Raw genomic sequence first — 21997 nt, forward strand, 5'->3', positions numbered from 1 at the left:
TTTTTTGCGGTACGTGGGCCTCTCACTGTTGTGGCCTCTCCCGTTGTGGAGCACAGGCTCCAGACGCTCAGGCTCAGCGGCCGTGGCTCACGGGCCCAGCCGTTGCGCAGCATGTGGGATCTTCCCGGACCGGGGCGCGAACCTGTGTCCCCTGCATCGGCAGGTGGACTCTCAACCACTGCGCCACCAGGGAAGCCCCTGTACAGCATTTTTAATGGTTGCTCTAGGTATTACATGTGTATACACACACACACACATATAACATTACAGTCTCCTGGTGTTATCACTCCAGCAGGTTTTCTGTGTTGCTAGACTGCGTCTTTTCTGGTCCTTTGGCTAGTGAGAACTGGCCTTTGTTGGTCTTTTTTTTTGTCTGCATCCATTGGCATTTCCAGGTTGCTGGCTTCTTGATCTCCAAGTATAGGATATATGAGGCAAAAAGGAAATCCAAGCAACACCAACATGTCATTCCTCACGTCCCAAGGTCCCTAGCCAGTCTACCTTTTTGTCTCTACTTTTCAAAGTCTTACGTTTGTTTTATATATAACATCTGGGGTTTTAGTTGTACGTGGTGGAAGAAATAGGGAAAAGTACATCCACTCCATCTTCCCAGAAGTGGAAATTTCTCCCCATTTTATTTTTGATCTAACATAGAATTAAGGTGAATTTACTTTTTCTTTACTATTCTGAGTATACCTATGACTCTGACCCAGCCCACTGGACCCAGCCTTGGAATTTACCCCAGAGGAAGTAGGCTCATAGCTAGATTGTCCACAGAATTTCAGGTAAGTGCCTCTATTCCATACACTCATCTTTCTTTCCTGTGTCTTTATTCTCCCTTGTTTGCATCATTCTCAGAGAGCTGCTACTAGTAGAGACCTCTCAGCCACAAGATGGTGCCTCAGAGTAGTTCAGGGTAAGCCTTTTCTGCTGGTCCTTAGGCCCCTACGTTTAACTTAATATTAGTAAACGCAAGGCTATTTATCTAAGCCAAGGTATAGATGTGAAGACCCAATTGTGTTTTTCTTTAAGCCATGTCTTCTCAAATGCATGGAATCAGTATCAAAAATTGGTTTTGTTTGATTTTTTTTTTGTATCTTTACAATAACTTTGTGGGAATTCATATAGGAATTTTTAGAAAGCAATCGTCATTCCTCTTAATGAATCCAGTTGTCATTTTGTATCTGGGCTCGTTGAAAATAATCTGTAATCTCAGCATAGCTTTAATAAAGGAATGTTATAAATGCACTTTGAAGGAGATGCACTCTCAATGTCTTTTGGGGTGTTTGAATCCATGAACCAAACTTTTTTAGTGAAGATGTTTACTTTTAATTACTAATCCAACTTTTAAAATAGTGGCTTATAAGATTATGTAAAAATGCATGGAATAAATAGACTGGCAAAAACATGTTAGCAGTCTTTGGGTAGTGAGGTATGAGTGATTTCTTCTTTCACCTTCTTGTCTATATTTTTCAAGTTTTCAATAATGAGCTACTTTTATGAGATTAAAAATAGAGGTAGGCATATTCCTCAGCTAATCAGAAAATGTTTATTAACCATCCAGTATATGTAGAGCCATCTTCCCAGGCTTGACAGTTGGGTAAGAAAATTATTAGGCACTCCCTCACTAAAGGCAGGGGCCATGTCTTTCAAAATTTTGTAAGCTGTGATACCTACCATGTGCCTTATACATAGAGAGGCCTGGGAAATAACTGTTGAATGAACACAGAAGCCATTATTCATAGCTTTGAAGGGAAGAATTTTATTTTACTGGTCATAAAGCTTTGGGTCAGAGTCCTCACACTGGTCTTGATACACTTCTCTGCTTGAGTATCAGCTCACATTCAGTGGCCAGCTTGTGTCTATTCTGTCCTTTAATTCTAGAACTAAGAATTCATGATAATAAAACTCACTACTGTTTCCTAAAATAATAAGATTAGTAATGGAGTTGGATGGGCCAAAAAAATACATAAATCCAAAGCATTAAACAGTAATTTAAAAATTCAGCCCTTGTTAATTCATTATTAGACTAACAGGAGTCTGCATGTGTATTAGACATAACAGGTACTCAAGCAATATTTGACAACTGACCAAATAAATAAATGAAATTTTATTGATCAGAGAATTTTAAATAATATCCTGAAAGTCTACATGGGAAGAAATTTATGAGTAAGGGGAAGCTAGACTAAAGAAAATGCCTTTTCTGACCAAGACCCAAGAAAATTAAGGATTTCTTCAGTGACTTTCAACTTGTGATTTTCGTAGGCCCAGCAGTTGTTGTTTTCTTTTTAAAAAAAATTTTTTTAAATTTTATTTACTTCTGGCTGCGTTTTGTCTTCGTTGATGCACATGGGCTTTCTCTAGTTGCGGCGAGTAGGGGCTACTCTTGGTTGTGGTGTGCAGGCTTCTCATTGCGGTGGCTTCTCTTGTTGCAGAGCATGGGCTCTAGGGTACATGGGCTTCAGTAGTTGTGGTGCGTGGGCTCAGTAGTTGTGGCACATGGGCTTTGTTGCTCCGCAGCATGTGGGATCTTCCCAGACCAGGGATCGAACCAGTGTCCCCTGCACTGGCAGGCAGATTCTTATCCACTGCACCACCAGGGAAGTCCCAGCCCAACAGTTTTTATAAATTACAGAACTTTTATACTTCTGATACACTATTATATAACTTAAGTTATAGTTTTTCATTAGCTTTTTACATATTATACTTAGTAATATCCATTAATAGCTTAGTGTAATAGGTTGTACATAAAAGTAATCTATGGACTTTTCCTTATGAAATAATGAATGTAAGCAAGCTCACCAAAGTACTAGATTTACTAAAAATCCCAGTGTAAACTTTTGAGAGGAGTTCATGTGCGCACAACACATGTGGAAAGTGGAGAGAATGGGGAGTAGATTCACTGAGTGGAAAATAAGCTAGAGAATGGAAATTGACAGACCTTTGGGAGGAAAAAGGGATTTCAGTGAAGTCTCAGCAGAGTCATGACATGGAAAAGTTGACTGAAAAGTCAGTATTCTGGCCATTTACAAACTTAAAAAAAAAAAAGTAGAACACTTTACTCAAATGAAAGCCTATGCAGAATACCAATATATAAATACTGTATACAAAAGCTGAGCTGTTTGGGTTGAAACAAGGTTGGGAGTGTGTAGGAACCAAACCCCATCCTTCTTAGTCCCCCTGCCTCTATCCCCATGGACTCTAGGGAACACGGTCTATGCTTAGAAACCTCCCCAGGTATCCAGTGTAGCCTGGCCGGTGGGCAGGTGTTAGACATTAAGTTGCGACAAGGGAGCATTTTCCTCATGCTTATTTGCAAAGATGGACTGTTATTTTAAGGAATGTTTTCTCACCTCTTACCGGAAAAGACTATTTGACCATTGAGATTACCATCTGCAAGAATCAATCCCCTTACTTGAGATTCTTCCCTTGACCCTCTTGGGGACTGGCTTTGTGTTTTTTAGCTCTTAGATGTGGTCTCTCAACTAGCCAAGCAGAATCTTCAAGTGCTGGTCCTGGGCCGGAAGCATATGTTAAAGCAGAATTCCCGGTGGAGGAAGGATGATATGGAAAAGGTGCAAAAGCAAGCCAGCTTTTTTTTTGCTGACAACATGTAGGTATTGAAGTTATTAAGTGAGTTACACTAGGCTCCAGTCATCTGCGTGTTACCTATTTTTTGCCATTTTTAAAAGTGCATGTGTGTGTACGTATGTATGTATGTATATATATATTCAGCCTCATTCCAAAAAAAAAAATTTAAGACAGCTTACAAAAATATAGTTTTTACAGCAGGATAAACTTAGATAGATGAGGAAATCAGGTTAAAGGAGAAATAAGTTAAAGCCCAAAATGAGATTAGTACACAGAATGCATGCCATAAATTCCTAAATAGATCATTTAACAAATATTTTACAAATACGAGCACCTTCTGTGTTCTTGGAGAAACAGCAGTGAACAAGACCAAGTCCCTGCCCTCTTGTGACTTAACAGTAAACAAATAAACAGGTAATGTAATTCCAGGCAGTGATTAAAGCTGTGAAGACCATGAAGCAGAGTAAGGAGCTGGAAGGGGACTAGGTCGGGGATAGGTCAGAGGGGAGTGGAAAAAGCCTTTGGGAGGGGGCAGATCTGAAGGGAACGAGTGAGTCATTTGAGAAAGGGGGAAGGGTGGTGGGAAGAAGCTACCAGGCAGAGGGAACAGCAAGTGTTGAAAAGGGCCTGAGGCAGGAATGAGGAAGGCTGGCAGGCCAGTGTGGATGGGCTGGGGGCAGCAAGAGGGAAGGTAGTCAGTTCTGAGGTCCGAGAAAAGGCAGGGACCACATTGCAGAGTTCCTCGTGGGCTGTGGATTTTATTCTCAATGCAAAGGGAATGTTGCTATGAGCTACAGCTTTCCAGGAAGCCAAAGGAACATGGAAAACGTAGTCAGCGACAAAATATCAGTGTCCACAGAGTATGAAAAAGCAGCTGATCGGAAGGAGCACAGATCCACAACAGCACGTATTAACTTTCAGCATGCGTTTAGGTTTTCACACTGTTCATGCCGACAAAGGTTTACTTCCAACTTTGCACGGATAATGAGCGCACCTCAGCCCCACGTCTAGGTTTCATTAGATTGAATGTTATAACTTCAAGGTTTGTCAGTATTCCCCAAATCATTTCTTCTTAAAAAGGTCAAATGGGGGAATTCCCTGGCAGTCCATTGGGTAGGACTCGGCACTCACTGCCGTGGCCCAGGTTCAATCCCTGGTCGGGGAACTAAGAATCCTGCAGGCTGCACAGCGCGTTCCCCTCCTCCCCCGAAAAGAAAGGTCAAATGGCATTCAGTGCACAAAGCTGGAAGCTAACCCCTGCTTCAGATCCCAAACCAAATCCCATTTTTCTTTAGCTAAGCCCTTTTATTTATTCATGGGAGGGGGGTGCTTCCATCTCTCCAGGACTATAAGACAATAATAATGCTCTTCATGCAGTCACCTTAGGCAATACTGGGTAAACCTTAAGAGCGCAGGCTTGGGAATGAATCCACCCAGGTTTAAATCATGGCCCTGCCGCTTCCTGTCTGGGAAGGCGTTTCCCTTCTCTCTGTTTTCTTTTCTTCATATGCAACCCTCATGAGGATTAAATGAGAAGATAACTTGCAAATCATACAGCACCAAGTACATGGCAGGTGTGTATGTTTGTTGCTGTCACCATCATCATTATTCTTCTTAGGTGGAAGAACTGGATAAATGCAGTGTTATAACCAAGAAGCCTGTTGGAAATTGGTCTCATGTTTGGTTTGGAGCCTGTATTTATTGCATACACTGAAGTTCCCAACCCGGTTGTAAAGATTGACTCAGGGACATTCTATGGCTTTGGATTTGAGTATTTACATTTGTAACATTAACTCTGTTTTCCATTAATGTGCCGAAGAAGCCTGTTCAACCACGCGGTAGAGAGAGCAGTATAGTGAATCCCCACGTGGCTGTCGCCCCGCTCCAACAGTCAACATCATTTGTTAACCTTGCTCCATACAACCTCCACATGTTTTCTCTTTTCTTTTCCTCTCTCTTTTTCCTGGAGATTTTTCAGACAGATCCCAGTTGTTTTATCATTTCACTTGAAATACGTCAGTATAAGGTAAACTTTAAAGGGTCCACTTCGGGTCATTTGGATCAAGGCATAAGGCTTATCACATGTTGCTGTCCAGATCTCCTGAGCCAAGGTAGCCACCACTGTTTCTACAGCACATGTATTCAAGTGGTCAGCGCTGATGTTGAGGGCCCATTGGCGGCTTTGTGCTCCTGGCTCTTCTCAAGTTGGAGATGCCTTTGGGTGCTGATCTACAGCAGGATGTGTAGATGTGCAGGATGACTACCCAGAAGCTGCTTGGGGATAACCAGTTTCCGCTTTGAGGTCAGCCCCTTACTTTTGCAAGAAATTTTCATCCTGCCCTGTTAGTATTATGAATTTGAGTGAGGAAAGGAGACGGGGAAGGGTGTGCTCTGTGGTGGATGAAGCAGATAGGAAACACACCCTGGGAACACAGAGACCCAGCTTTTGAGTATGAAGAGAGAATTACTGTTAGAGTCCTCCATTCTAGTGGAAGAGCCCAGTTGAGCTGCTAAGAATCCCTAGCATTAGCATTCCTTTCCCCTTAGCCTTCCATCTGTGTTCTAGATAGTGTTGTCTACCAGCTAGGACTTGCAGGCGGCTCTTACATATCACTGAGATCATGTCAGTTAAGAAAGCAGAACACTTCTGAGGAAAGCGAGTAAGAAAACAGCATGGTGAAGAATGCTGTTCTTTGCCTCTTTGGGTGTGTGCTTGACTGTGTTCTTTCTTATGCCTGACTCAGCTCAGAGGACGATCCATTCCTTCTGTATGCCACACTGCACTCGGGGGACCACTGCAAGTTTATCACAAAAGATCTGATGCGGGACCACAAGGCCTGTCTGCCTGATGCCAAGACCCAACGCCTGTTCTTTAAGTGGCAGCAGGGACATCAGCTGGCAATTGTTAGTAGGCATCCGGGATCAAAAATAACATTTCAGGTATGTTACCTGTTCTCTACATAATGTCAGCAGAGCCAAGTAGATAGTAAGAATGCGGCATAGTCAAAGAATGTTGCAACTAGTTCTCAATGTTTTATTTTACTTTTAAATATTGATTGATTGACTGATTGATGTATTTGGCTGCACTGGGTCTTAGTGGCGGCATGCATGCAGGATCTAGTTCCCTGACCAGGGATCGAACCCAGGCCCCATGCATTGGGAGCACAGAGTCTTAACCACTGGACCACCCGGGAAGTCCCTCAATGTTTTATTTTTCTCAGCTTTAGTTTGGTATTTGGAATTACCCAAATTACTAGAAACACAGAGTCTGCCAGAGCAAAGTTTTCATAGGCCAACCCCACGTTAATTGACATATTGAAAACACCTGAAATGTCATCAGTTGTGACATCAGTTATGTCATCAATTATAAATCCTCATATGTGTTTTTTATTCTCCTGTTTATTTGCAGTAGCTCAAAATTCCTTATTCCTTATGGTTCATCATAAGTTCTATTTCTGCTAAACAACTCCTTTTTCCTGTTTAATCCACTGCTGTGGCACAGTCTCAATTGAGTTCTTTTTTGATTCTAGTTTAAATACCTGTAAGTACAAGGATTCCTCCTGTGTGAAAGCAAAGGGAGAAAATCTAAAGGCGAGTTACTACAGAAAAATACACTAGCCAATGATAAATATGGTCCAGTGGTCAAAAAATATGTAAAACAACATTTATAGGAAATATGGTATCAAATTACCACAGAGATACAGTCACTAACAGTTCTGTTAGTTTCGAGCGTACAGCAAAGTGATTCAGTTATACATATATGTGTGTGTGTGTGTATATATATATATATATATATATATATATTCTTTTTCAGATTCTTTTCCATTATAGGTTATTACAAAATATTGAGTATAGTTCCCTGTGCTATACCGTAGGTCCTTGTTGTTTACCTGTTTTACATATAGTAGTGTGTATGTGTCAATCCCAACTCCTAATTTATCCCACCCCCTACGGCCCCCCACCCCCGGCATTCATCTTCACAGAATTAGCTGCTCTTTCAAAATCCATTGTTAAGTAAGACAGAGAATACATCTCTGAAGCAAACTGAGAAGCTGTCAGAAGAGAAAGGGAAATGGCTAGGTATTCCTTTAGTGTTGTTCTCAATGTGTGGTTCCCTTTTAAATTCAACAGCATATTCTCATCTATGACACCGTGGTGCAAACAACGGGAGACTCGTGGCACATACCTTATGATGACGACGTGGTGGAAAGATATTCCTACGAAGTGCCAACCAAATGGCTTTGCCTTCACCGGAAGACATAAAGACTCTTACCCCCATGCTAAACTTGTGTTTGGGTATCCTCCTGGTTGACATCAGAGCTCTTAAGTTGATGGTTGATGCTTGTTTAGAGCATTGCTTCTGTCCTGTCTGATCCAGTTTGTCCTGTTTGGTCCAGTTGGTTTGCATATCAATAAATTGATTTTTTAATTAAATAAGATATATCTTTTCATAACCGGTTGCATTTTTCCCCCTAACATTTGTTAGGATTTGAGGCTTATCCAAAGTTGGGGAACTTGGTGCAGAGTGATACCTACCTTTCTCCTATTGAGCCAGCTATTCCGCTTACTTGGGCAACAGGGTCTTCTGGTATCCATTTTGCTACCCTTCCAGGTCCACCAATAGCAGAACCAATCCATCTGGCCCTGGGCTCTGGGTTGTTTGTAAACCCTTTCTCCATTTCTGATATCATCTCATCCTCTCATGTTATCTCCTTCCCACACTGAATCACTTGTGGTCCTCTCTGATGAGCTGGCCCAGATGTCAGAGGTGTATTAGCAACTTCTACTTATCACCCAATGATTTGGGTTGGAGGAAAGGGGGCAATTCCTTCTCTTTGGATTATGAATGTTTCTTCTTCATCCTATAATGCCTTTTCCAGACTAATTCAACATTTTGTGAACACTGTTAATTCCATCACTTGGTATGAGGGCTTTCTGAAGTATATAGATTATTTTCATTTTATCAAGTTTGACTTACTTTACCAAAGTGAGTAAGTTGTTGCCTCTCTGTTTTACTCCCTTGATAGGCAGCTTATATCTTGATTTTAGCTGAAAATATTAGTGTCTGTAACACTTCATAACAGTTCTTTCCTTACTCATACGTACTATACAATTTGATATTCAAGAGCAGACAAAACCAGTCTGAACTACCTACTTAGAACACTGTGCTTGCAGCGAGCTAAACTTTTTTTTAAGAAACTACCCTAGTTTTAAGAAAATTAGGAAAGAAAGCATTTGTTAAATAAGCTTGTCTAAAAGCTTAATGCAAATTCCTCACAAGCTGCTCTAGAGATGGGAGAGGATACAAAAAGAATCGTAGAACTTCAGAGCAGGAGTGAACCTTGAAGAACATAAAGTCCAACAGTCGCATTTTATAGAGCAGGAATAGACCCAGGAAGATGCAATGGCTCCCTTGGATCCCACAGCTAGTTAGTAGAGACATTTCAACCATAACCCAGCTCTTCTGATTCTCAAGTCAAATAGTCTTTCTTCTACTGTACACTGTAACTTAGACTAGCGTAGTTCATAAAAACTCAGACAGACTGAATGGTAGAGCATCCGGTATGTAGATTTAGAACCTTTGTTAGCCACATAAGAGAAAGTGGGGAGAATGAGAGGAAGGGAACAGGCAGGACGACCTCTTCAAGGGCCCACGTTTCCATGGTGGCTCATCAGGGTAGAAAATTGGGTTAGAGAAACTACATTATTTTTGAACTCTTTAATACCATTCCAAAACAAAACCCTAATTTCTGCTTGAGGTAAATTGAGGTGCATCTGTCACTTGTCCGGGAGCAGGGCAATTCTAGGGCGCTCAGAATCAATGGCACTGACACGGGACCTTGGAGAGTTCAGGGATTCTCTGAATGGAGGCAGCTGGTACCCAACACTTAGGCTGCCTTTTGTATTCTGATCACCTGAGTGAGACAAAAGCTACCTGTCTAATTCAAGGTCCCAGACACAGTGGGAAGAAGGAATTCTTTAAAAACCTGTGCCCTGGATTGAGAGTATCTTTAAAGTTGGCCAGCCATGAACAATGAAAGCTTTGAAAGGGCACTGACTCTGCCACTGAAAAGTATGTCTCAAATGCTTTGTGCTTCCCTCTGGCATGCTCCTGAATTTATACTCTCTTTTCCTCCTGCTGTTCTCAGACCCAGTACAGAGAAAATCACAAAGGAGAAGCCTGAGCTCATTCTCCCAGGGCTCCGCTGGGACTACCTCACCTCAGGTGCCTTGTTCTTCACATTAAATGAATTTTTCTCTTCAAGTTTGCACTTAAATATAATTACTGCTTCCCTGTTCCTTTAGCAGGTTTCTTGCTTTTTAAAAAAACTGTCCTAAGGTGCTATAAAATGCATATGTGTTCACATTAGATTTCTTTTTCCCTGATAGCTTCATTCTAGAGCAGGCATGGAAAGGAAGTGTATGTTATGTAGGCACCTGAATTCTGGCCTATCATGGTGAGTCTTATTTTTGCTAAAAATCAAAATTATTCGGGATACTTGAGGGCAAAGCTAAATGAAGTGTAGATCAGGTACTTTGCCCATCCTTCAGCAACATGGAATTTCTAGAGTGAGAAACATCTAAGGGAATCCTTGTGGGAATGACTGGGAGTGGAGGAACATAGACCACTCTGATGAAATTGTGGGATTTGGATTTGGGTTCTTTCAGGGCTGGGACTTAAGCAGAACTAAGAGTTCTTAGTAAGTGGGACAAGGCAGCTGCTGGAGCCTCCTATAACCCCAGGGTGACAGTAGGGTTGCCAGATAAAATACGGTCTCCCAAATAAATTTGAATTTCAGATAAATGACAATTTTTTGTATAAGCACGTCGCAAGTATTGCAGGGATATACTTACACTAAAAATATTCACTGCCTATCTAAAATTCACAATTAACAGGGCCTCCTATATTTTTATTTGCTACATCTGGCAACCCTAGGTGGGAATTAGCTGGGAAATGAGGGATGGTGGGAAATGAGGCATCTCTAAAGCCCACAGCCCTACAGGAGGCCGGAGGGGAACAAGGATAAGAAAGGATCTAAGGGACTTCCCTGGTGGCACAGTGGTTAAGAATCCACCTGCCAGTGCAGGGGACACGGGTTCGATCCCTGGTCTGGGAAGATCCTACATGCCACGGAGCAACTAAGCCTGTGCTCCACAACTACTGAAGCCCGCGCGCCTAGAGCCTATGCTCCGCAACGAGATAAGCCACCACAATGAGAAGCCCATGCACTGCAACAAAGAGCCTGCGTGCAGCAACGAAGACCCAGTGCAGCCAAAAATAAATAAATAAATAAATAAAATAAAAAAAGAAAGGATGTGAGTAAAAGGCACCTGGACAGGAGGTGGGGTGTGGGGGTGGAGGAGAGAGACCAAACGTTCCCTGCCTTATCCCAGCCAATGACAAGCTTGAGTCCATGTGATATAAATGAAGGAAGTTCCATTCAGAGACCTACTTAGAGGAAGCCATTCAAACCAGCAGGATGAGAGAAAATATGGGAGATGGTGAGAATATTCTCTCAGTGTATGTAATGAAAATAAATGCCACAAAACTAAAAAAAACAAAAACAAAAAACGGGAGATGCGAACACCAATGAGTAAGTAAATGCAGTAAATCTTGAGAAATAATCTTTAATTTTCTCTTATCATGTTTCTGTTATGGTGTTTCAAGATTCCCTGAGGGCAGCCTCCCTGGTGGCGCAGTGGTTAAGAATCCGCCTGCCAATGCAGAGGACACGGTTTCGAGCCCTGGTCCGGGAAGATCCCACATGCTGCAGAGCAATTAAGCCTGTGAGCCACAACTACTGAGCCCGTGTGCCACAACTACTGAGCCCGTGCCACAACCACTGAAGCTCACGCGCCTAGAGCCTGTGCTCCGCAACAAGATAAGCCACCGCAATGAGAAGCCTGCGCACTGCAACGAAGAGTAGCCCCCGCTCGCTGCAACTAGAGAAAGACTGCGCACAGCAACAAAAGACCCAATGCAGCCAAAAATAAATAAAAGTAAAATAAATAAATTTTTTTAAAAAAAGATTCCCTGAGGACTTTTCTCCCTAAGTTTTGTCTCTGTTGGCAATACTTGATCTGACAGATGCTTCCAGAGACTATACATATACAACTTGCCTTCAACCAGGAATTGAAATAAACAGGAAGACAATTATCTAGTCACTGATAACAGCTAAAAATTGTTTTGCTACCAGAGTACTCTCAGAAGTACACTGTTATCAAATGGATTAAGTTATTAAAATAACCATGATAATTTATTATAAATAGCAGTGTTATGTGAAGGGTTTCTGGTAGCTTCTGACAAGAAAGTTGATATAGAATTAATTTCATCCATATTTAAATGATTACCTCATTAGTCTCTTTGATGTTAGTTAAAATTCAGCCCAAGAAGCAAATACTTGAGAAATCACAATTTCTAATATGGTAGAGACATAAATTCATTTTAAGGAGACCAGTTCAGATTGCCGTATCAGTCTCAGCTGGGCTAGAACATTACTAAGTATCAAGTTTAGTTCACATCTAAATATTGAAAGTCCGTTTTTTTTCTTTTTTCTAATTTTTATGTATTAAAAATTTTTTAAATTGAAGTATAGTTGAATTACAATGATTCAGGTGTACAGCAAAGTAATTCAGATATATATATATATATATTCTTTTTTAGATTCTTTTCCATTATAGGTTATTACAAGATATTGAATATAGTTCCCTGTGCTATACAGTAGGTCCTTGTTGTTTATGAAAGTCCATTATTAAAACAGATTTTTTGTGCTTTCTATGACTGCATCAGAACAAAGAATGTCAGTGTCCGGAATTCCCTGACAATTCTGCTTCTCATTTGGCTCTCTGGGGCAGAGTGGCATCCGGCCTGGGAGGATAATATGGGGCCTCCACCTCCATGAAACAGGTTCCTTTGGAAGTGGTTATGGCAGGTTGTCGGAAAGGTAAGTCCCTCACCTAGACTCATTGCTTAAGATGTACTGTATTACTAATTCTTTAAAAATAAATCATTCTTGTATTTTCTTCCCCTTTTCAGTGACCTTGTCCTAGAATCCAAAACTGAATATTTTTATCCTCTGCTCCAAAGCTGAGTAGTCTAATGCTATTAAGTTTTTATACACATATATGCCTTTCATATATATATATACACACATGTATATATAATTTTTTTAAGGATCACTCATTCTCTATAAGCTCTTTTGTAATAAGGTTTTTTCCCACCTGACAGAAAATGAAACTTTTCCTTGTTCTCATAGTCTTCTGTCACTTCTTCCTCATGTACTCTGAACATCATAATATAACTTCATAAAACGAGGCAGTCAGGTTAAGCTAGGGCATTGCTGTATACCATAAAATACTATTTGCATGGTTGTATACTCACAAACTATTCCTCCAGGTTTCCTGTGTTCAGAAGGAAATTTGTGTTCCAGGAAGCTGTCACCCTGATGATAGCTACTGGCTCAAATTAAGGATCGTGTCCTTTGGCACTCAGCCCTGTTCTGGCAGGAGTTCTCAAATCCTTGAAGAAATGGGTCTTTTCCAAGTTAGGCCCTCTGATCTCCAACTCCTAAAGAAATAAACTCTGGTCAGACCAAGTATTTGAAGAGAAAGCCTGAGGAAGTTTTGCTGCTTGACACAGATAGGGAGCTTTTTATTTTTTTAAGTAAATCATCTGGCTCTTTTTGTTCTTTGATACAGCAAGGGAGGTTTCTGTGAGGAAATCAGTACTGAACAGTTTGTGCTTTATGAATGTCAGTAGATTTTTTTTTCCTTCCCACTCCCACTGCCACTATCCCCAGAGATTTCAACACCATCCATATTCTGGTCTCATTGTTTCTTATCCACTTAAACTCTGATGATTTTCGGCCCCCTGTGAGTTGCCAACCTGGATCTTTTAAACTACTTAAAAGTGCTCCACTTTCAGGATATCAGACTTTGGAGCTCTTCATTTTGCCTACAACCTCCTTAACCTGCTCCACTCCTTCATCCCGACCACCAGTTCCTAGATCTGTTCTTAGACCTATTCCTTCCTCACCTAGAGGCCTCTCTTATCCATCTGCATCTGGCTTTGCTTGCCTTGTTGCTCACCCCACTCCATCCTCAAACCACTCATTTCATGGATGACTTCAGTAATACTTCAGATTCTTTCATTCATTTCACCTCCTGTGGTACCCATCTTATCAATTCTAAACCAAACTTTGGGTAGCCCCATACCGTTCCACTTTCTCCTCTCCTATACCATAGTATTGCTAGAAAAGTCACGAAATTATGCTACTAGTACTTCACTCCCATTTGAAGGTCCTTTGTTTCACCTTTCAGTGAATTCCCTGTTAATTCCCCGAAGGAGCTCTCCCAACTTTTGCCATCTTAACTTGAAAAGAGCTCATCTCCTGCAGCCTCCATTTCCTTTTCTGTTCAGTGGGGAAGAGGGTGCCAGCGTACTTCTCAAACTCTAATGGACATGGGATCTTGTTTAAAGTGCTGATTCTGATTCAGGTCTGGTGTGCCTGGTGATGCCAAGGCTGCAGACCATATTTTTGAGTAGTATTTTGAGTAGTCTCAAATGAGCTCCAAGGTTATTTAAAAATAATAATAATAGTACAACACTCATGATTCTAAGTCCTGAATCATAACCTGGCCACTCTCACTCTCAGCAGATGACTTAAGCAGGAACTAAAAGCCATCTGTTAAGAGACTCTTCAGCAATTTTTGCCCTTTCTAGCAACTTTCTTTCCTCACCCTTTTCTCCCTCTTCTAGGTTACTTTTTCTACTGCCTCCATACTATCCTTTCTTGCTAACTTGAGAAGTTGTTTTCTCAGTTAATCTCTTTCCATGGGCTCATTCCCCCATCTAACTACAATACTTTTGGCTTCTAGCCTGACAAAACTGTGCTTCCCTAGGGATAATTTAACAGCCAAACTTCTCAGAGGAAGGAGCCATCTCTACCCCTGCTTTCTTTCCAATTCTACATTTGCAGCTGAGCATTTCTACTCAACCACGGTGAAAACAATTCATCTTCACCCCAACAGAGTGATCTCCTGCCTTACTTTATGTTATTTTTTCCTGCTTATTTCCCCGTACTTACATACCTAATCAATTAGCAAATTGTGTTGACTCCATCTTCAAAATATCTGTCGTAGTCTAATTATTCAACTCTTAACTACCTTTCCGAAGGAAATAATCCTTTTTTAAAAAATTTGTACATGAAGATATTCTTCATAATAATGTTATTGATAATAATAACAAAATTGGAAATAACGAAATGTTCAAAACAAGGGAGGGAAGAAATAAATATAATTTTAAACGTTACAGTGATTAAAATGATACTTTGTGTGTTGGCATGGGTTAAATGACAAAACATCTACAAAATGGTATGTTTAATATGATCCCATGTTTTAAATAGGAAGGAAGGAAGGAAAGAGACTTTTTGGAGAAAAGTATCTGAAAGAAATAATATTTTGTTGATTCCAAAATGTTAATAGGTATCTCTGCATGCTGGGATTGTGGTTGATTTTTAGTTGTCTTCATCTTCTGCACAATCTGAATTGTTACATGTGTAATAGGATGTTAGAATAGGACTCTTTCTGCCTCAGTTTCCACTGAGGCACAAATATAGTAGATACCAAGATTCCCAGGTGAGTGTGGGGCAGACAGTACATATGCCGAATTTACAAAAAGAATAAAGGAGAATCTGCCTCACAACTCCCGGCCCCTTAACCAGGCCAAAGATATCAAAGAGTCAGAGGAAGGAAAAAGATAAAGATGTTTCCTTGTAGATAGCTGTGGCCAGGCTCCTGGTTCCTTAGGTACCCTCTGACCCCAGGACCCGGGGAAAGATGCCTCAATAGGAATACTTGGAGCTCCTCTTGCAGTCTGGGGAACCCAGGACTTCAGAGAAAGCTGAAGCCTCTGTGGATGGGCCTGACTCTGCAAAAGCTGCAGGATGACAGCAGGGCTGACAAGAGACATTGGAAACGAGCCAGAGAGGGCTACTGCCTTGGACTTGCCTGGCACTGCAGGTTTCCTGATGGGGGCCAGATAGGTGGGAAGAGAGTTGCCTTAGGCTGTCTTGGGCTGGAGGGGAACTTCGGGATGGCCAGGGGTTGAAGAAGGAGTGCAAGTGTCCACCTACATATAAAAACTGATGGGCTCAGCAGAGAACCACTGAAGAGCCTTAGAAGAGTGGCCAAGCGGAGAAGTATCAGCTTTAACCATCTGTCAGGCTCACCAGAGACTCCAGCTATAAACATCTGCTTGGCCTAGAAAGCATTGAGCCACCCACCCTTACCCATCCTCCACTGCCCATCCTCCACCTTGGCTGGGGCGGGGCATGTGGAGGGTGTGAAAGAGGTCGGGGTGGAGCTGAGCCAGGAGTGATTAGGGAGGACAAGTCAACCATGCCCCCACCCCTTTCCACTGGAAGATTTAGTGCGAAGCCGACCTAAGCTGACAGAATACAAATGATGCAGTGCTGTTTGGAATCTATTGGTATAGAACTGGATATTCTAATTTCTGAATCGATACTGCATTTGTTAAAGTAACCGTAGCACTGCATATTATCTAAGAGGAATGGAAAAGTAAGGGAGCATACCCGAGTTTTCATCTAGAGGCAGGAAAAATGAAAGGAAGAGTGGGAGAACAAAAGTCAGATTGTAGTTTTATCACAGTCTGTTCATCACGCTTGTTACCAGAACCCAGATGCCCCCTTGCGCTCACTTCCATCATTTCTTGCCTCCACAAAGGTAACCACTGTCCAGTCTTCCAACAGTATAGATTCCTTTTGCCTGATTTTGTGCTTTATGTAAATGGAATCAGTCAGGCTGTGCTCTTCCGTGGCTGGCTTCTTTCATTCAATATTGTGGGAGGTTCATCTCTGTTGTCACATGTAATTGTATCATTCATTTTCATTATTATGTGATGTTCTATAGTGTGAATATACCACAATTTATCCATTCTACTGTTGATGGGCATTTGGATAGCTTCTAGTTTTTGCCTATTACAAATAGTAATTACTATGAATAGTGTATCACTTTTTATAATGGGCGGAGAGCTATTAAAAAGTCTCTGGCATCTTCTTTCCTTTCCGTTTCCGTAACTACCACCCCAGTTCAGGCCTTCACAAACAGTCACTGGTTCTATTAGCAATGGCCTCTTGATTGATATCCCCATCTACAGTTCATCATAAATACTGCCACCAAGTTTATCTTCTGAGAGCATAATTCTAATCATGCCATTTCCCTTACTCAAAAACGTCAAATGTCTCCCCACTGCCTTCCAACCAGAGCAGAAGTTCCTTTCCTTGGCATTCAAGGCCTCCTCCCTGCATTTGTACTCCAGAACATTTTTGTGTCCTAGTCAAGCTAAGCCACTGCCATAACCTAAACACAGGCTCTTTTTTTCTTCCTCTGCTTCTCTGTTCTTGCCACCCCGAGTCCATGTTGCATCACGGTGCCACTCACACTGTTCCTAACAGCGAACACACCTGTCAGAGTGCTTCTCCTCCCAAGTTGAGCTCGGATATATTTCTTTCAGCAGGTGGCTTGCATTCCCTTTGGCCAAAGTCATTTCCCATCTGCAGCGCTTTGTTGGACACTACCTTACATATCATGTGCTGCTTCGTGTTAGTATTGCTCTCATTTGGGTTGCATTTTTCTTCCCCACTGAAATTTCTTCTCCATCTGGTTCATCTGTGTGTCTCCAGAGCAGCCAGCCCAGCTGGCTTACCCCTAGAAGAGGCTCAATAAACGTTTGTTGAATTATTTTGGAGAAGTTGTTTGAAAATGTCTTCCTGATTTTTACCTCTGATTCCCACTTCTCCTTTGAGTGAATTCCCCTCTTGCTCCTTGGTATTTTGTGTGTGTGCCGGCTCAGGAACATACTCTTTGGTGTCTGATGCTTCAACTGACCCTCAAGAAATAATGATAACTTCTCAATGCCACCCTCTTTAATTATACCATTTAAGCCCCTCCCCGCGTCTTAAATGAATTAACTATTTATTTATTAGGCATCTATTTTGTACATGGACCATGAAAACTGGAATAAAATTTGCTCTGTACATGCAAGACATCATTGCAGAGTTTTTAATATTGAAAATGTTTTAGTCTGTTGTCTATGGTTGATTTTTGAAACTTGCCTTTGTTTCACCACGATGGATGAATTGCACACTGGGTGAAATTCACAGATCTCAGTTGAGGTTTATCAAGTACTTTCAAAGCAAGTAGAACATAACACTGGAGCACTCTCTTGCTTTCCCATCAATACCTGGGTTCTCAAGAACTAGTTCCTCAATTAGTGCCTGAAAATATTGGTTATAATGATCAGACACCTCATTCATTTGCTCTCTCCCCCAGTTGTCTCAAGAGAATTTGGCTCCTCTGAGCACCAGAGATGACTTAATTTTGCGGTAAGAAAACAGGAATTAGAGGAAGCCAATTAGGAAACCTCAAGGAAGAGGAAGTGTCTCCAGGCTGAAAGGAAGGCTGTTGAGTCTTATTTCCTCTCTGTTCTTGACTCATCCTCTCGGTGCCTGACCAACTTCTGCACCACCCTTTCCCCACCCGATCAGGGGGCTGAAATGGGTGTGGGGTGAGATTGGGGGTAGTGAGCAGAGGGAATAAAGTCAAATAACATTCATAAAGACACCAAGATGTAGGGATACACCATGGGTGTGAAAATCTCAGTGAACTTTTTTTTTTTTTTTTTTTTTTGCGGTATGCGGGCCTCTCACTGTTGTGGCCTCTCCCGTTGCGGAGCACAGGCTCCGGACGCGCAGGCTCAGTGGCCATGGCTCACGGGCCCAGCCACTCCGCGGCATGTGGGATCTTCCCGGACCAGGGCACGAACCCGTGTCCCCTGCATCGGCAGGCAGACTCTCAACCACTGCGCCACCAGGGAAGCCCTCAGTGAATTTATTGATGCTTACGATTCCCATCCCCGTCCACAGTCATGGGTGAGGCTGCATGTATGCAGGATAGGGTGAGTAAGAATTGGCTGCTTTCTAAGTTAAGAAAACAGAATGAGTTTCACTTCCGAACAATAGCAGAGTGCAGTACAGGCTGGTGCAGTACTTGGCTTCCTTCTGTACTAGGGATAGATCAAAACAAAATAGCCAGCGATCCAGGCTTTATTCACCAGTGTCCCCTCCTTTCACAAAGAGAGAAGCTGAGTTAAAGTCTATTAGTAGGTGACTTATTTTCATTGTGCTTAATATTTTTTTCCTCCATGCCTTTAAGGTGGGTACAGCGTGCTCACCTGTTTGAGAGAAGAAACCGAGGTGGTGGCCACCAGTTGATCACTGGCAAGGCTCAGATACAAATCCAGTGCTTCTGACACTCAAAGCAAAGCCTGACCATGTTCAGGACTCAGGCCCCTCCCTTCCCCATCTTATTTTTCACTGGAACATTTGCTGTTCTCTCAAGCTATGAAAGGCTTCCTGTGTTATCATGCTTAAGGGGAAGTTGTATGTTAAAAACCACCAACGGTTAAGCCCAAGCCAGCTGGGGTCTTCCAATGCTTCTTCCAGTATTCTGGGGAGACCCATGAGAATTCTTAGTGTTTCTCAAAGTCCTTGGCTTTCAGAAACAAGAGCTCAGTCATCAGTCAAGCATTGGGTTTTCATTTAAGGGGAAGTTTGGGAAAACAAGAGAAACATCAAAAGTTGTAAGAGTTGTTTTAGCTATAACAACTTTATACTGAAGTTGTTATAGCTAAAAATCAAGAGTGACCTGAAAGCTAAAGGTTTTGGCTCTCTAGAAGTGGTTCCTGGAGAGATTTAGTTAAATGTCCTTTGGGTTGAGCTGCTACAAGTTTATTCCCTTTCAAATCAAAGGACAGCATTATCATTATTGGAGATGACTGACAGAATCCAGATGCAGAATTATATTGACTGGAAAGGAAAGGATGGAGTAGCAGGGAAATGATAGCTGTATGACTGCTATGTTGATAGACACCATATTGAACCCACCGTTGGTATTGGAGGGTGAGAGAACCACACTAGGTGTTATGGGAGAGAGCGCTGGGGAGTGTTGCCTTATTGGAATATTCCTAATTGGAATATGGTTTGAAGAGCTTTTGAGTAGAAGCATAACCAAGTACCTCATATGTCACGGTAGCACTTCCCACACCACGTTTGATGCCCCATTTGTCCCTCTCCTTTGCCCATAAATTATAGAACTGGAGTACAAAGAAATCACCCTTTTCTTTTTCCCCGAGACTCAAACAGATTGACAACTCCTAGGTAGCCAACCATAGCTACTGGGGTACAGCAAGAGCTTTAGGGTTTCTATTGGTGTGAGAAAGACACAGATAGGGAGAAATATGAATGGAACTAGGTTCTTGCCCTCAGTCCCCTGAGGAGGCACCTGATGGCTCAAAGTCTGACCAGGGAGCTACCTTCCTACTGTCCACACAGAACTGCCACATCCCTAGCTCTGTTGTGGCCACAGTTGACCTCTGGGGCCCCTTGACATCAGGGAATCCTAACTCTCCTAAGATACTCTATTACCACTGTTTCAACACCTGCTAATATCACATGGAAACACAGATAAGCTTCAGTTTTATATTCCCTGGCTCACTGAAACCACCAGCAGAGCGTCTTAAGCTAAGGGCTAAATTCTTATCTTGCCTTTAAACACCATGTGATTCAGCATGTCTGCAGTCACTGGGAATCTACGCTGCCAGTTTTTACCTTTGCCTTGTGGGTAACCCCTACCTTCCACCTACCTCCACCCCCAGGGGAGAATGTAGGCCTTGTCAAATGGAGGCCCCCAGGAGATTTTCCAAGACTCACGAGATGTCAAGTCATCTCTAAAAGTTTTCAAAAAACCAGAGAGTCATTTCAGAAAGTCTAACTTGGTGGCCCAACAGAGAGGAAGGTCAAATTTTCCATACAGACACAGCAAGTCTGCCCCCATAGGCTTGTGGTAAAGCTGCAGGAGCACTGGTCCCCAGACTTCTGTGAAAGCTCCCCAACCCAGGGGGAAGTCCACCTGGGTGAGTAGATTAGCTGCTGCTTGGTACCCAAGGCACATATTCGTGAAGTCTGCTTCCTGGGGATTTCCCTTAGCAATGGAATCAGCAAGGGGTTCGTCTTTCTGAAAGATTTCCCGGAGGAATCCATTGGCCTTGTGGAAAAACCTCAAATTCTAATATAAAATCTCTGGCCTTTTAGGTTTTGAGATTTGGATTTTTCAGTTATTCACAAATCTCTTCAAATAAAAACAGATCAACATAGTAGAAAACCCAAACAGTGAGAATGCATATTCAGTGAACGATCGGAGCACCTCCTTCATGCTAGGTACTGTTTGGCACTGAGGGTACACCGGGGAGCAAAACAGATGTGGCCATTGCCCTCAAGGAGCCTGATGTTCTAATTCTAGCTTTCAGTTTGTGTTGTATTGAAAATGAGGTCGGCTCCTTCCAGGAAGTATCCTTTAGGGTATTAATGTGTATATGCCATCCAAAATCCTATGCCTCTTTTAGGGCCCAGCTTAAATGCAACCTCAACGGAGGATCAGAATTTGTTTGAATGTGTGAAATAATTTTCACAGCCTGAAGTGTATGTGATTTTAAATATCTCGTCATTGCATGGCAGGGAACACCCAGGGGTGCTTCACAGCGGGTTGTGTCTATGTGGGAAGGAAAGGCAGCTATGAAAGCATTTCTCAATTGTTCCCTGTCTTTCTACAGTTTTTAGTTCAACTTGACAGTCATTTACTGAACTTTTATGAGCCAAGCCCCATGCCAGGGGTGGTAGAGAATACAGAGATAAAAAGTATTCAGGCTCTGCCCTGTCAGTCTTTAGTGAAGCCCCTACACACAACTCTTTAAGGTAAACCATATGATTACCAATGTTTGATGCTTTTGACCTACAGAAATGGTCATTTCATTTGGTTCAGGCTAATAAAAGATTCAAGTTGTACGCACTAGGCATATAGGGGAAAAGAGGCAGATTGGTGGACCTGAGCTTCTTAGATGACGAGATGGGAATGAGTGTCCTTACAGGAGGAACAGGAGTGCGAGGGAAGGGGAGAGCCTGAGGAGGATATCAGGTAGTGCTTCTCAAAGCTGTGCTGTGGAATGTAGCCCTGCAATGGAAATAGGAGGATGAAGTGGAAGACAAGGCTGAAAAGATAGGTACAAGGTCAGCTAAGCTCAAGGCTGATTTTGATTCAGGAGCTCAAAGAAATCTGGGCAGAGAAGCAACCCAATGAGATCTTGCTCAAGAAAATGATTCCAAGAATGTGGATCAACAGGAAGAGATGGTACTGTGCAGCCAAAAATATAATAATAAATAATAATTTTTAAAAAGCTTGTGTTACAAAAAAGACTACATGGGGACAGAATAGGAAGTTTTGGGGAACTGAAGGCTGTTGCAAGGTTTTGGCTCTGAGGACTTGGAAAGTG

At 42.1% G+C, this 21997-nt stretch overlaps 1 protein-coding gene across 2 annotated transcripts in view; it reads left to right on the forward strand.

The window, feature by feature from the left end:
- Nucleotides 1-8030, forward strand: part of PRORP (protein only RNase P catalytic subunit) — a 127379-nt gene extending 119349 nt beyond the window's left edge. For both annotated transcript variants that reach the window (XM_027111052.1, XM_027111053.1), the window contains exons 6-8: nt 3465-3613; nt 6336-6531; nt 7723-8030. In XM_027111052.1, the coding sequence (XP_026966853.1) occupies nt 3465-3613; nt 6336-6531; nt 7723-7854 (477 nt within the window). In that variant the 3' untranslated portion in view covers nt 7855-8030. The remainder of the gene's footprint in view (nt 1-3464; nt 3614-6335; nt 6532-7722) is intronic.
- The last annotated feature ends 13967 nt before the right edge of the window (nt 8031-21997 follow it).

Source organism: Aethalodelphis obliquidens, unplaced genomic scaffold, assembly GCF_003676395.1.
Source record: "Aethalodelphis obliquidens isolate GAN/ISIS:26980383/991018 unplaced genomic scaffold, ASM367639v1 scaffold10, whole genome shotgun sequence".
NCBI lineage: Eukaryota > Metazoa > Chordata > Mammalia > Artiodactyla > Delphinidae > Aethalodelphis > Aethalodelphis obliquidens.